This window comes from Enhydra lutris, unplaced genomic scaffold, assembly GCF_002288905.1.
Source record: "Enhydra lutris kenyoni isolate GAN:26980312 unplaced genomic scaffold, ASM228890v2 scaffoldscaffold36, whole genome shotgun sequence".
NCBI lineage: Eukaryota > Metazoa > Chordata > Mammalia > Carnivora > Mustelidae > Enhydra > Enhydra lutris.
The window spans coordinates 13,421,977-13,437,336 of record NW_019154120.1 but is presented as its reverse complement, the minus strand read 5'-3'; the positions used below and the strand labels follow the sequence as shown (position 1 = coordinate 13,437,336).

Below are 15,360 nucleotides of genomic sequence, written 5' to 3'. Positions count from 1 at the left end.
GAGAGAAATGAAAGAAAATTTAGATAAACGGAGACATATACCACATTCGGAGGTTGAAAGGCTCGATATTGTTAAGAATCAGCTCTCCCCATGTGGATTTATAGAGGCAATGTCATCCCAATCAAAAAGTGAAAATAATTATCACTAACAACCACAGGGAGATAAAACAGGATATTGCTCTAAGAATCCACGAAGAAAACCATTAAACAGGAAAATTAAGAGAGGTGCCCTGGCGTTCCCCAAGACCACCTCCAGTTTGAGTGATTCCCGGATGGCCTCCCAGACGCCGCACCTCATCATACCCATGACTCAGATTTATGGCAGCGAGAGGGCACGAAGCACAATCAGCAAGGGCAAGAGGCACCAGGTCAGAGTCCAGAGGAAGCAGGCAAGAGTTTCCAAGAGGCCTCTCTCCGGGGAGCCACGCGGCACGTGGTGAGGTCCCCCAGCCGTGAGCTGTAACCCCACAGTCAACCATCCTGTGCAGGGAACCCTTGTGATGGGGACCCTGTGAGCCTCAGTCAAGATCAAACGAGATAAGCAACCAAAACAACACAATCAAGTAAAAAAATAAGAGAGAATTCATGTTACATAAACATGAACTCTTGTCTCCAGAAAATGCATCAGACCTGGCAGCGTGGGTTCTGGCAGGACTTACGGACGAGGAGCCTTGACCAAAACGCTGTGGGACGGAGACGTACAAGGGGGAGAGCGGGGGGGGGGGGGGGGGGGGGGGGGGGCCGGGGGGGGGCCCCCCCGGGGGGAGGGGGCCTGCTGCCTAGGTGCTGGGCAGCTGGGAAGAGGCCTTGTCACTGGGACAGAGGCCACAGGCTTTGGGGTTACCAAAGTCTGGGTCTCGCTGGGGTGGGACCACTTCCAACAGCCCCTTGTGTGCCCCTCTCCCCCCCCCCCCCCCCTCCCCCCGAGTTTACCCCTAAATGCCCCCACGTCACCACCCCCCGCCCGGCCTCTGACTCCGTCTACCCAGCGCCCTGCCACAGCAGGCACAAAGAGCCTCTCAACACCGAAACACACACCATGCCTGGCAGGGCTCAGGCCTCTTCAGAGGTTTTGGACTAAAAGCCAAATTCCCCGTGGTGGCCTTCGAGGGCCCAGGCCTTCTGGCCCCTGCTCCGCCCCACAATGCTCCAGAAGCTGACCCCTCACCCCCCAGCGCTCCTTAGCCTCCACCCCCTGCCCCATACCGGCCTCCTGGTGAGTTCACCCCCCACACTCGGTCAGGGTGAGTCTGTGGATTCCCCCTCCGTTAGCTGCTCTCTCTCTCTCTCTGTCTCATACACACACACACAAGCACACACTCCTTCACGCACACACATTCGCTCATACTCACACCCGTCCACACACACTCCCACACACCTGACTGTGTGGCCAACTCCAAAGTCTCGGCCGTCTTCCCCAGCTGACTCTGCACCCAGCTGCTGGAACCGGCTCCCACCTCTCCCCCGATGACCTGCGGTCAAGGCAAGCGGGCCCCGACCACCGCCTTTCATGCCGAGTTGATAAAGGGGCCGGCTGACACTCGGGCCCCAGATAAGGCAGCCCTCTGCTCCCAGCTGCCTCGGGACGCTCCCGACCGGACTTTAAATCAGAGTTCACAGCGCCTCCCCAGCCCCGCAGAAGCCCCCCCAGCGCCCTCCTCCGCAAACGTGACCTTCACGGAGTAAAACATCCAAATCCACTACGGCGGATCATGAAGGAAAAGACAGTTGAGGCAACGTCCACTAAAAAACTCCTGGACTCTAGAAGGACTGCATAACTGCTGTCCACTTACTGAGAGCTGACAGAGATTACTAAGAGAAGGTCCCTGGCAAATCTGTTTAAAAATACAAACCAAAATAGGATGGGTTATCTTTTTGTCTTGACTTCGCAACCACAAAGAGTCTGCTCTTAAACTTTGCTGGCTTACCGCTGTTCCAAACCCCGACGGCTGAGGTGAGAATCCAGCATCTCTTGGCTCACAAAGAGCCTCTTGCAGAGAGGACCACGGTGAATGGTCACCGTGATGCATGTCAGGCTGGGGGTCGTACAGCCGGGCGGACCAAGGTCCAGGGACATGTCTAAGCTCTTAAGGTTGGATGGTCATGGCGCTGGGACCAAAACCTTGTCCAACCTTCCCCCAAACTTCTAAAGCTTCTAGAAAATCCGAATGCATTTTATCTGTTTCAGTTGCAAAGCTTTCCCCTGTGGCCCTGCTCTGCTTGGAGTGTATGAGTTGCCCGATGAGCAAAAAGCAAATCGGCGGGGCGCCTGGGTGGCTCAGAGGGTTCAAGCTTCTGCCTTCGGCTCAGGTCATGATCTCAGGGTCCTGGGATGGAGCCCCACATTGGGCTCTCTGCTCAGCGGGGAGCCTGCTTCCTCCTCTCTCTCTCTCTGCCTGCTTGTGATCTCTGTCAAATAAAGAAATAAAACTTAAAAAAAAAAAAAAAAAAAAAAAAAAAAAAAAAAAAAAAAAAAAAAGCAAATGGCTACTTACCTCAAAAGTACTAACTTCAAGATCTTCAAATTTTCCCGAAAGTGACATTCCTGCACAGTTCACAAGCATGTCTACTGGGCCCAGTTTCTCCTGTGCCTGGAAAAATTTATGAGAGCAGGCATGAAGTAAAAGAAGAGAAGAATCACTTTGTAGCAAATCAATGACAACAACTATCAAAGCGACAGAGATGACTTGTCAGTTCCCAGCCACACACCAGAATGGGAAGAACCAACTGAAAGGCAAGTGAATGAGTTCCAGCTAGCCCAACCTCTTACTTGTTTTATGACGTTCTCTACTTGGCTGTAGTCTTGAGAAACGTCAACGGATATACAAAGCACCACCTGTTAGGAAGAGGAAAAAAAAAATGATCAAAGCCACGCAGGTATCTGAAAGGAATTTTTAAAGATTTTTTTTAACGTAAAGGCAATTCTTTCCAATAGCTGCGAAGTCTGGATCTGTAGGCACAGATTGCACTGTTGGAAATCTGCTGACAGCGCAACTGTGGAGCCTAATTTTCTTGGCAGTTTTCAAAGAAAACTCTCTTGCGCAAACTCAAAAACATGTCTTAAGAAATGTGGGTCAAAGTACACGCTTTCGGGCGTAAGAGAAATAAGTTCCGGGGGTCTCATGTACAGCACACTGACTACCAACAGGAACAACTCTAGTGCGTACGTGAGATCCCTAGAAGAGCAGATCTTAGGTGCTCTCGACACACACGCAAAGTAACCGCGTGAGGTGACGGGTGTGAATCAACTTGACGGAGCAAGCGTTTCACGACGCCAACGTGCATCAAGTCGTCACACTGTGCCCCTTAAGTGCATACAATTTTTATCAGTTTCACCCGGAAATACAAAGGAAAAGAAATGTAAAAAGCTCCTCTGGGCACGCCTCTGATCTGCAGTGACTGACAGCTGCTCTGAGACCAGCTGCGGCCCGACGTGGAGGGAGGCCTGGACCACGAGGAGGTAAGTGGAACCCTGCAGGCAGGGACATGTTCCGTGTCTGGATTTCAGCGCCACTTTTACACACATATACATCTGTCAAAAGCCATCAAACTGTACTCTTCACATGGGTGTGGTTTACTGGACATCAATTACAGCTCCGGCCGTTAAAAAGAACACATAAATTACATAAAGAATAAACAAAGTGTATATGAATTGCATCTCAAGTTGTTAACATCTAAGGTCGTTAGAAATAAAAACAATAAATCTACTAAATAAGCTCAAAAAAATACTCTCCTTGGAGCAGTCCCCGAGTTCTGATGGCCCTGCTGGGGCTCCGCTTTGTCAGGGGGAATAAAGACAAGCAAACACCACCTACTCGCAAAAGCCACCTTAGTTTGAGTCTGAGCCCAGTGACCTTATCTTTCAAGGCCAAGGGTCCCTCCGGGCTTGTGGGAGCTTGAGATGCCTGACTCTGGACGGGCCGCCCACTCCCAGGGGTCACCAGTCAAGCCCCAGAGCCCACCCAGTCCGAATGTGGCCGCGCACAGGGGTTCCCAGTACAGAGAGACACCAGGAAGAGCCCAGCCCGTGCTGGCCACGGAAAAGTTCCGTTCAGTCTTTGGAAAGGAAGAAGGGAAGGAAGAGAAGAAGGAAGGGGGAGGGAAAAAAGCACTTATTTCCGTGCTTACTTGGACAAAAATTGATAAAATAGCAGTTCAAAATACTAATGAGGACTAACAATGAGCTATTGTTTTAATTTCCCTTTTTGGATAACGTTTTCAAATCCAGAGCTTAGCCTCTGACATCGGAATGTTCTGTGTTCCAAGGGGGGTCGCGGAGAGAAGCAGAAAGGCATTTCTCCACTTCTCAGTCTTTCCGTGAGTTCTTCTTGGTGGAGACTGGCCACCGAGCTGGGGGACAGACAGAAGGACTGTGCACAGGAGGGCACGTCCACTTCCACTCACGCGCCCGTGCGTGGCTGCAAGTTGAAGGAGGTGCGGTGCGGGGGAAGGGGCGGGCACGGGCCAGTCCTGCCCTTCACCCACTAGCTGGGCGGGACCCGAGGGGGCGGCGCTGGCCTCCCCTGCTCCGGCCAGGGTGTCAGAAGCTAGTAACCACAAAGCTCCCCTCCAGCTCTGAAAAGACGCGACGCGAGGAATGAAGCCACGACACGAGGGGGCTGCCTGACAACCTGATGCGGTGGGCAGGAAGTCTTATCTGATGCAGGAAGGAGCGCCATCCAAAGGAGCTAAATCCCTAAGGAAAGGAAACGGCCCCCTTTGAAAATGTGACCTGGAATATTCCAGAGGAGCTGCCCTTGGGTTTTATTCCTGTAACCAGGATTTTTATATGAGGCTTTTTATACAGTATTAGATCATTTACTATAAATAAAAGCTATCCCACAGATAAGCAAAATCTAAAAAAAAAGGGGGGGGGTTCACAAATCACCAGGAAAAACGTGTCCCCGCGGCTCTGCTTGTGCTAAGCTGCACAGCGAAGCCCTTCTGGCCCGGCCCAGCCCATCCTCCCTTTCCCTGACGGAGGCGCCAGGAACTTGCCACATGACCTCAAGCCTTCTGATGGCTGAGGCGGGGGCGGGAGTCTGGGCGAACGAGTCCAGGGCAGGGAGATGCTGCTGACAGCAGGCCTGGCCTTCAGCCAGGAGCACGCGAGCGCCGCGGTTTGACAGGAGACGTCTTCCTCTAGCAGAACTCACATGACTATGGAAAAAAAGAAAACGGGGAGATTGCTGAGATGGCAGCTTTCCGATGCTCTCGGGCTCCAGGGAAGGGGGCACAGAAGCCAAGGTACTGGGGAAGACGCCGCACATGGACACGAGGAGATGCGGACGAGGACCTCTACCTGCAGCACAGGGCACCAAAGCAGAAGACACGGCGGCCGCACCGCCCAGGGGACGACTGCGTACCAGTGGGTCCCTAGACCCCTACGGCAGTTACAAAAGGCGAGGCTGATTTATTTTTCTTGATGTGGAAAGAGCTCTCACGTATTTTGGAGGGGAAAAAGAGGCTACTAAAACTACAGTGTGGGGCACCGGGTGGCTCAGTAGGTTAGGCATCGGACTTCTGCTTTCGGCTCAGGTCAGGATCTTGGGGTCTCGGGTGGTGGGATCGAGCCCTGCACTGGGCTCTGCATTCACTCTACGTGGAGTCTGCTTGAGATTCCTTCCCTCTCTCTCCCCCTCTGCTCCTCCCCCTGAGCTCACACAAACACTCTTTCTCTCAAATTAAGTACTTCTTAAAAAATAATTTAAGAAATTCAAAAAACTACAGTGAAATACCATTTAAAACCCATCCGAAAGGCAAAAATTAGTAAGCCTGCCAATACTAAGTGTTGGCAAGGATGTGAGGCAACAGGAGGCCTGGAGCACTACGGGTGGGCGTGCGCCCACTCTGCTGAAGCGGAAGATGCGTGTGCGCTGTAACTGTACCTCCACAATTCCATTTCCAGACACGGCCCATCCTTGCACACATGCACAGAGACGTGGAGAAAAACTTCAGTAACAGCAAGATGTAAAACTAACCAAAAAACTGGAAACAAAATATCCACCAACAGTAGAACTGATGAACGGGACAGGTCTTCTAAATATATCCGGGAAAATGTTACATAGCAGTAAAAATGGATAAACTATGACTTTATGCAACAATGCAGAAATACCTCTAAAGCAGTCTCTAGGGAAGAAATCAAGTTGCACAAAAATACCTAGAGAATGATGTCCTACAAATCTACAGAGGCAGAAAGCAGATCAGTGATTGCCTGGCGCTGGGGGGTTGGGAGGAACGGGGAGTGACAAGGTCCTGACTTTCTTTACGGGGTGACGGGAAAGCTGTAAAGCGATTCTGGTGCAGGTTGTGCAACTCTGCGGGTAGGCACTGAATTGTACACTTGAACCGGTGAACTGAATGGTATGTGAAGTATGCCTCGAGAAGTCTGACAAAAAAAATAAGGATGGTACCATCAAGTTCAAAGAGAAGCAGAAATAAACAGTATCTTATTTAGGGTTGTGTGCACCCTCTAGTGAAATTATGAAAAGAGCAAAGGATGAATCAACATATAAATCAGCTTGGGGGTTGCCTCGAGAAATGAGACCAGAGGATATGGGCAGCTGATATGGGCTCCCAGAGGGCGCTCCGGGGGGGACCCAGTACATCTCTTTTCTTAAGCTGGGTGATAAGTGCCATAGTAACTTGTTATTATGTTTTATACTGAATGATACATATATACATACACACCATTTTATGCATCAAAAAATACCGTAACCAAAAAAATAAATGTAGTGCCCCTTTCCCCTTAAGTGTTTATATGAAGTTACCTTAAATAAATAACTGAAATAAAATCACTTTCTAGAAAAACATTATTTGATCATTGGTGCGTGTAAGTCAAAGTCTGTACGTTTTTGGTAACAACCTGAACTCGAAGACAATTCAAACGACTTTGCTTTTTAAAAAATGTCTAATATATATCTTAACTAGGAAAATCCTCCCTGCTTTACATGAACTATTTGCAGTTCAAACAACACTTTTCTTCCCTCTACACAGCTGCGCTGATTAGTTCAGAAAATGCATCCCGAAGACGGATCATACCTGTTTATCATTAATAGAGTGCTTTTCAATTTCTTTCTTTGCCTGAAGCAGCTTGTCCTGAAAGCAACAGACAACAATTAGTTCTGGTGATTGTCTATTTGTCTGCTTGTTTGTTTAAATGGGGCAAAAAATCAGTTATTTGTGTAAGTATTTATTAAAGTGCAGAAAACACTCAAGACAGCCTCTGTACTGTACAGCTATGGGCCACAGGGTATGAAAGAAAGGAGCTGTAAAGTTGTGTTCGGCTATGATTAAGTGACAGCAAGGGTTTTCTGAAAGATAACAGAAAAATAAATGAACTGCAAAATCCCAATTAACAGTACTAATTGCTGATGGGCACCATCTCAGTGCTAATGAATGTCTGGATCTGACATCAGTGAGTGTGACATAAACCAAGAACCCCCGCCTAGCCCTGCTATAACCTGTGACCCCACGTCAAGCGCGCTTTTGTGAGAGTGTCCGATATCTTCCTCCTCTCCCATAAAAGCAAATATACTAAAAAATCACTCTTTTAGATAGATGGAGGAAACCTAATCCTGGCTACTTTCCGAGAATAATCCTGAACAAGAAAAGCCATCCCGTAACTGAGAGATTCTTCCAAGGTCTCAATTTTGCTTGTCTGGCTCATTTTTCAAGAAGAGAGATATATCAGTTGGCAGTTCATAATTTGTTCTAAAAATTGTAATTTAAAAACATCAGGGGTGCCTGGGTGGCTCAGTGGGTTAAGCCTCTGCCTTCGGCTCAGGTCATGATCTCAGGGTTCTGGGATCGAGTCCAGCACCGGACTCTCTGCTCAGCAGGGAGCCTGCTTCCCCCCTCTCTCTGCCTGCTTCTCTGCCTGCTTGTGATTTCTCTCTTCTGTCAAATAAATAAATAAAATCTAAAAAAAAAAAATCAAGACAGCTAGAGAAGAAGAGAGGAGGGGAATCCTCCAGAAAGACACGTGGGCTTCTGAACATGGATGTGTCTATAATAAAATAATATTCTATTAATAAAGACAGACACAACTTGCCTTTGTCACAATTGGAATAAACAATTATATTAGAAAATAAAGAATTTCTGGAAGCCAGAAGGCTCATCTGCTCATTCACGTCTAGCAATGCAAGGACCCACAGAAAGAGCTTTTAAGCACCTGAAACTTGGGGCCACCCCTGCTTCCTTTTCATCTACCTTGTATCAAATATCAACATTGTTTACATCTCAAATAATGCCATTTTATTAAAGTTATGTTTTCTGGGTGCTTGGATGGCTCAGTTGGTTAAGCGTCTGCCTTCAGCTCAGGTCATGATCCCAGGGTCCTGGGATCAAGCCCCGCATCGGGCTCCCTGCTCAGCAGGAAGCCTGCTTCTCCCTCTGCCCCTCTTCTTCACTCATGCTCTCTCAATCTCTCTCTCAAAAGTAAATAAACAAAATCATTAATAAAATAAAATAAAGTGACATTTTCCTTCCCATAAAGTGGCTTTAATGCCAAAGCAAATTCACTGTTAGAGATGTCAGGATACAAATGGGAAGTAGCAATTCTGCCTTTCTTGATTTTAAGAAGAAATTATGAACATTGAAGCCTAATAATACTGTGCCAATATTTAAACATTTCCCCCCTTCCCGAGGTGCTCCTGGGTAGCTGTGTACCCCCACCTGAGTGGTTGGTCACCCCACTGTTGCCCTCCTTTGGCATATGAGAATCCGAAGGCCCCCGGCAAAGATGCCACACAGGCGTCCCCATTCCTTCCGCCAGCCCTCCCTTCATGTCTCCATCCACAACTCTGTTTTGAGCACCCGCCAGGAGCCAAGGACGGCGCCAGGCACAGAACAATGGCAGGTGCTCACAACACAGCCATGGTCGTCTCCCCCACCGTGCCTCCCCCCGCCTCCCCAGAGAGAGAGGACTCCACAACTGTTCGTGTGAACACAGTGTCATTGCTTTGGCTGTGGAAACAACTTTGGCAAGAATAACAGACCCTGGGGGGATAAAAAAGAAAGAAAGAAAGAAAAGAAAAACAGACCTTGTGTTGACTTGACACAGAAAAACACACGTTTTGCTACAATGCTGGGGAGCAACGAGTCCCTGGTGGAGTGTGGATTTCATTAGAGATGGACATCATCTGGATAATAAGCAAATTCCAGAGAGACACCTGCCCGTCCTGATCAGGACGCGGCTATCAGCCCTGTGATCGGCCCTGCCGCCGCCTCCTGGCAGGCGGACGCCCTCCCTGGCTCCCTGAGGCCTCTCCCACCCAAAAGCGCAGAGCCTCCCATGTTGCCTAACAGTCGGTGAAACTAAATAAATATTTGTGAAGCTGGCCTGGCTTCAACTGAGAAGTCTTTGCCCTGAATATGAGAAACAACCAGTGGTTCAAAAATCACACCTGGAACCAGAAATCCAATTCCCAGAACATGGGCACCGCCTCTCCCACAAATCTAAAGCCGAATAAGGAAGTGGGTAACGACACACCCAGAAGACTTACCTCATTCCGTGCCACCAGAGTTATGAACGCTCCTTGCTTATAGCACTCGATAGCGATACACTTTCCAATACCACTGGAGCCCCCTGTAACCTAAAAGCAAAAATAATCAAATCTTCTTAGCTCTCGAAATTTCCCTTCTCGTTCATTTAAAGTGACAATGGGCTCAAAAACCCAATCTACGAGAACCAGACTTTTAGTGATGGTAGTTTCTTCATCCCAGACTTCACAAAAGAAGGGCAAATATGGAAGATGTCACTGTTAGCGGGTCCTGCTGCTGACTGTTTTCAGTACCGAGCTATTACCTGCACACCTATGTTTTCCTGCATTCACTGGAAGGAAAGTGCCCTATAAATTGAGCTAATAGATAATACATTAGTCTACCTCTGGGTCCAAATTCAGATGAATCTTATTTCCTTACTGCGTATCTTCTGTATGACTATCTTCAAAAGAGATGCAAAGAAGAGCCACCTGCACAGATCATCTAATATTTTACATGACTGCTTATTATAAAAGAAATATATGATTACATGGAAATATTAAAAGGTAAAATCTTCCTTCTTGTACTATTCTGCTCCTCACAATCTAGCTCAGGCCTACTGGCTGTCTTTGAGTTCCATGCCCCCCTCCAACCACAGGGCCTTTGCACATTCTACTTCCCTGCCAGAAATGCTCTTCTCCCCTCTTTTCATCCAGCTGGCTCCCATTCACCCATTAAATCTCAGCACAGGGGCACCTGGGTGGCTAGGTCGGGTGAGCACGGTTCCGGCTCAGACCATGATCTCATGGGTCCTGGGATCCAGCCCTGCTTTGCCGGGCTTGGTGCTCAGCAGGCAGTGTGCTTGAGATTCTCTCTCTCTGCATGTTCCACCCCCCCACATCAAATAAATAAATCTTTAAAAAAAAAAAAAAAAAACAATCTCAGCTCAAACATCACTTCCTCAGGAAAACCTTTACTGACTGCCCCTTCCCTAACTACAACCCACCTTCTAGCACTGCATCCTTTTTCCTTTATGGCACTTACATACTCAAACAGCCATGCATTTATTTGTGTAATTATTTGATTCACGGCCATTTCTCCTATCACTGCCTCATAAATGCCAGAAAAATACCATCTCCATTTCTGCTCCCACTATATCCCTAGCACTTAAGAGGACAGTGCCTGGCAAATAGGAAGAGCTTGATATACATTTAACTTCATAAGACAATGCAGTATTATCTTTCTAGTCATTTTTCCTATGAAATTATATATTATAGAGGAAGAGAATGGGGGCCCAGCGTTATCGGGTGAAGGGAGTGGGGAAGTATCTGAGAGGCATCTGACCTTACATGGTATCATATCCTACTTTAAAAATATATATATATCGGGGCACCTGGGTGGCTCAGCTGGTTAGGCGTCTGCCTTCGGCTCAGGTCATGATCCCAGGGACCTGGAATCAAGTCCCACATTGGGCTCCTCGCTCAGCGGGGACCTTGATTCTCCTTCTGCCTGCTGCTCCCCCTGCTTGTGTGCTCTCGCTCTCTCTCTGACAAATAAATAAAATCTTTAAAAATAAATAAACAGAATAGAATAGAATAGAATAAAAAATACATATCAAAATGTTTTATGTCAAAAAACTAAAAGGCTTCACTATATTACATCAAGGAGCGGTACTAAAACTTAGTTGACGATTTCCCTCTAACAGACATTCGGATTATTTCAAATGTTTTACTGTTAGATATAAATCATGCTGTAATGAACATCCTTGACCCCATCTCAATGATTTTAAAATTATCACGAAGCCACTTCTATACAATGTACCAGTCTCCATGGATGCTGAGGGTCCCCTACTTTTCTTTAGCCTCAATTCCTCACCACTGAAGAGACCTCCTTGGCAGGTAATTAACCAATTATCTCCAGAAGGTTACTGTAAAAATCTACCCGCTGCCCCAGCCAACAGTTGCCTCTGAGGAGCTCTTTGCTGCTGAGATAGTTCACGGGTGGCTTTGGCTTTTGAAATTTCACCAGACATTCCCATTCCACAGCAATTAATATGCCCCCGGCTGTCGTATGATGGTGTTACTGCTGCCTCGATGTCCCTCCACCCAACATCCCCTGCATTACCTACCTATCCAAATCTTACCTACCATGCAGAGGCCAGATCCAACGTCCTCTCCTCCAGGAAGCCTTCCTGACTCTGTCACTCAGTCCTGTCCTTTACCTGTCCCTTTCCACTTTGTGTACACATCTTAGCTCCGTGACCAAACTGTAAGCTCCTTGAGGATGAGCACTGAGTCCAATATATCCCCCCTACTCTGAACACAGAACCTGGCATAAGCCGTTGCGAAATGAGCACTCAGCCAACATTAATTTCCAAGAGTGGTGCAATGGTACCATTTCTCTGAAATAGACAATGCCAAAAAAATTGGAAGTAAAGTTTCCCTATCTGTTATTCGATAAATTAATGGAAGCTGAAGTTATAAGGTTATTGAGAAAACCTACATTCTCTAAAGTGCTACTGCTGTGATTGCTGTCCTTTTTCTAGACCGTGCTAGGTAAGCTGGCTGTGTCCACGCACTGCACAGACGAGAGACTGTTCAACCTGATCACTTCTAAGTCTTTTCCTTAAGAGCAAGGGTAAGGCTTTGATCTTTCGGTCCTAGCTCGTGAGAAACTAACCTTCTAATTAAGCTAATGCTTAAGCATCTAAGACTATCTAAGAGTATACATCAGCCAAGTCTAGGCTGTGCTATTCTGAATGGCAGAACAACAGGAAGAGATTTTCCAAAGGGCTGAGAAAAGTGGGAAACACGGACGGAGTTGCCTGACAACTGGCAAACTGGGCCCAGGTGTTAAAGAAAACAGCTTAGGGGCGCCTGGGTGGCTCAGTGGGTTAAAGCCTCTGCCTTGGGCTCAGGTCATGATCCCAGGGTCCTGGGATGGAGCCCCGCATCAGGCTCCCTGCTGAGCAGAGAGCCTGATCCCTTCCTTCTCTCTGCCTGCCTCTCTGCCTACCTTTAATCTCTGTCTGTCAAATAAATAAATAAAATCTTTAAAAAAAAAAAAAAAGAAAACAGCCTAATTTCCTTTCCTTATCATTGCCTCTTACGATTCAATGCAAAATATCATTTAAATGTTTCTATCTCTTTCATCACAGCATACACCTCTTATTGAGGACAAGAAACAGGGTGGTTTGCAGCAAGAACTGCTCCCAGCCATCTCCAAAAAAGGAAGGACCTGATTTTCCAGTTCTCCCCAAGTCGATTAAACAGGTTTTTAAACATAAGTACATACCCTGTAAGACTCCTACAGTATTACCGCTGTCATTAGGGAGATAACATTAGTATATGCGAACTGTTCTAAATAGAAAGCAATAATTGTGACCTAAGTCTGTTCATGCTTTCACATAAGGAGACATTCGAAATGTTAGCTCCCTCTCCTAACACCACCTGGTCCAGTCCTAACAACTCTCAAGAAAAAGAATGGCACTTTCCCTCGTCCTGTGACATTAAAAAAGAAGACAGATGGTGACATCATGTGAATTATTCATGTCATCCTCACATTATTTATAGTGGCGCATTAAAATGGGATGGTGAAAAAAAGAAATTCTTCTTAGTTTACCCCAACAGACTCATTATCTTACTCAGGGCCTGCGGCACAATGAAGCGAGAAGGACTGGAGTGAAGGTTAAGTGAAACTCCCTTAAAAATACTGAATCGAAATGTTCACTCCTGCTTTTGGCTTTACATTTTTTTTCCAAGCTATGTTCTGCAAACGTAACTTCTGCAAGATTTCAACTTTGAAAGCCATGCTTCTGAGGAAGTTCTCTTGAAGATGTGACACTTTCAGAATTTGGCCTCCGTGGAAAGTTTGGCTTCTCTCGCTCTCTAAATGAATTTACACTAACCTCATCCACCCTGCACATCAGCAACAGCAGGAGCAGGACCATGTAAAGAAAAATACGTTTTCTCATTCACAAACGTTTGTCCAGATCTAAAGCACACTAAAATAAATGACCAGTCCAGCCTGGTCAGCTCGGCAGGGAGGCTCCGTCTCGACAGGCACCCGGCTCGAAGACGTCCCCTCTGGCAGGATTCCTGCCGCCCGCTCAGTAACTAACTCTCCTTATTCAATCACCGCCCACCTCGGTGTGCCTCGGGCTGGTGAGATCCGAATAAGAAAACCGATGCGAAAGCCACAGCAAGTGGCAAAGTGCTGCGCGCAGGTGAGAAGGAAGGTGCCGACACCTGCAGAAAAGGGATCTCTGAAGACACTCGCTTCCGGTAGGAAAGGACCCAACCCCACCCACACCTCCCGCATCCCTCCCGCACTCGCAGGTCGGTGAGCTCGTCCACCGGACTCCGAAATGATGGCCTACCCGGGGACTGAGCTCCGACAGACCAGCCGTGTAGACGGGACAGAAGCGTCCCGACACCGTGGAGCCGGGACCGCCAGGCCCCTGCGTTCCGGGCGGTTTTCCCCCCCAAGGTGAGTCACTTCCTGGATTCCTCTGGCAACTGCTCTTTCTGTCACTCGCACAGGCCTTCTTCCCGTTCCGCGCTGCCTCGGTGGGTCCCGGCGGCTGGGACCCCTTCCCTGCCGCCCGCCTCCCCGCGACCCGGCCGGGACCGCGCGCCTCGCCCTGCGCGGCCACCGACCGCGGTGTCCTTGGCAAAGTTTCTCAGCCTTTCCGCTCCTCGGTGGACTCATCGGGAAAACCGAGCGCAGCAATATCCACATCCCACGGGTGCCCCGGGGCTTAGCGAGCGGCTCCCGAGTCCCCGGCGCCCCGCTCTCCCGCCCCGGGGAGGGCCAGCTGCGGCGGAGGGCGGGGCCCCGCGGTCCCCCGCAGGGACGGGGCCGGGCCGCGCGGCGGCAGGTGGCCCTCGGCGGAGAAAGGGACGCGGGCGGCTGGGCCTCGGTCGCGGGCCGGCGCGCCAGGGGGGCGGGCTCGGGGCGGCCGAGCGGGCCGGGCGGCGGCCGCAGCGGCGGCGGCGGCGCAGCAACAGGAGGCCACTCACCACTACATGCGCCCCGGGCAGGGCAAGGGGCTTGGGGCTGATGAGCGGTGACACCATGTAGAGCAGCAGCACGAACGCCACGAGGAAGGCGGCGGCCAGCAGCAGCATCGCTCGGCGGGGCCGGGCCGGGCCGGGAGGGCGGGCGCGCGGGGCTCGGCGGCGCGGCGATCACGCGCGGCCGCGCGCAGCAGGAGCCGCTGTTTGGGTTCGCGGCCGGCGCGGGGCGGGGCGGCGGCCGGAGGGGAAGAGGCGGAGCCGGCCGAGGGCGCGACCGCGGCGGGGCGGCGCTTCCCGGAGGCGGGGGCCGGGGCCGCGAGGCTGGGGGCCTGTGGTATTGCTGCGGGACCCGGCCCGCGACCTCCCGGCTGACGGGGTGTCCCCGGGCGCGGGGGCGGCGGGGCCCCGGCGGCGCCACCTGCCAGCGCCTCCCGAAGGGCCGGGGCAACGCTCAGGGGTGGGGTCGGGGTGCTTCTTAGGACCGCGGAGGCCGGTTTCCAGGCCTCCCCAAGCCGAGTCTGGGGGTGGGAGCCGCTCGGGCCCCGGTTCCGCGCTCGCGCCCGGCGGCCGCCGGAGCCGGGGAACGCGATCCCGGACGCTCGAAGTCGCGGCCTGGGGCCCGGCAGACCCTGTCGCAGTGGGGGAGCCCTGAGATCAAGCCGACCTCCCGGCTCCATGTCAGCCTTCTAGGCGTGCTCCGAACCGTCACAGCCCACGGTCGCGTTTCAGAGGACCGAGAAAGCCTTACCGTAGAGCCTAAAAAGCCACTCGGATGGAATTTCCTTGAGCTTAAGAGTCCATCCCCGTTCCCAAGGCTGCGTTCAAAACAAAACAAAGCACAGCTTTATTGAGATCTAATT

General features: G+C 50.0%; 1 protein-coding gene across 1 annotated transcript in view; it reads right to left on the bottom strand.

Moving 5' to 3' along the window:
• The window catches only part of LOC111154250 (3-ketodihydrosphingosine reductase), a 36,217-nt gene extending 21,606 nt beyond the window's left edge, over nt 1-14,611 (bottom strand). Inside the window, exons 1-5 of the mRNA XM_022513751.1 lie at nt 14,504-14,611; nt 9,506-9,595; nt 7,041-7,097; nt 2,770-2,835; nt 2,495-2,590 (exon numbers count right to left, since the gene is read on the bottom strand). Coding sequence (XP_022369459.1) covers nt 2,495-2,590; nt 2,770-2,835; nt 7,041-7,097; nt 9,506-9,595; nt 14,504-14,611 — 417 coding nt within the window. The remainder of the gene's footprint in view (nt 1-2,494; nt 2,591-2,769; nt 2,836-7,040; nt 7,098-9,505; nt 9,596-14,503) is intronic.
• Nucleotides 14,612-15,360: the final 749 nt, after the last annotated feature.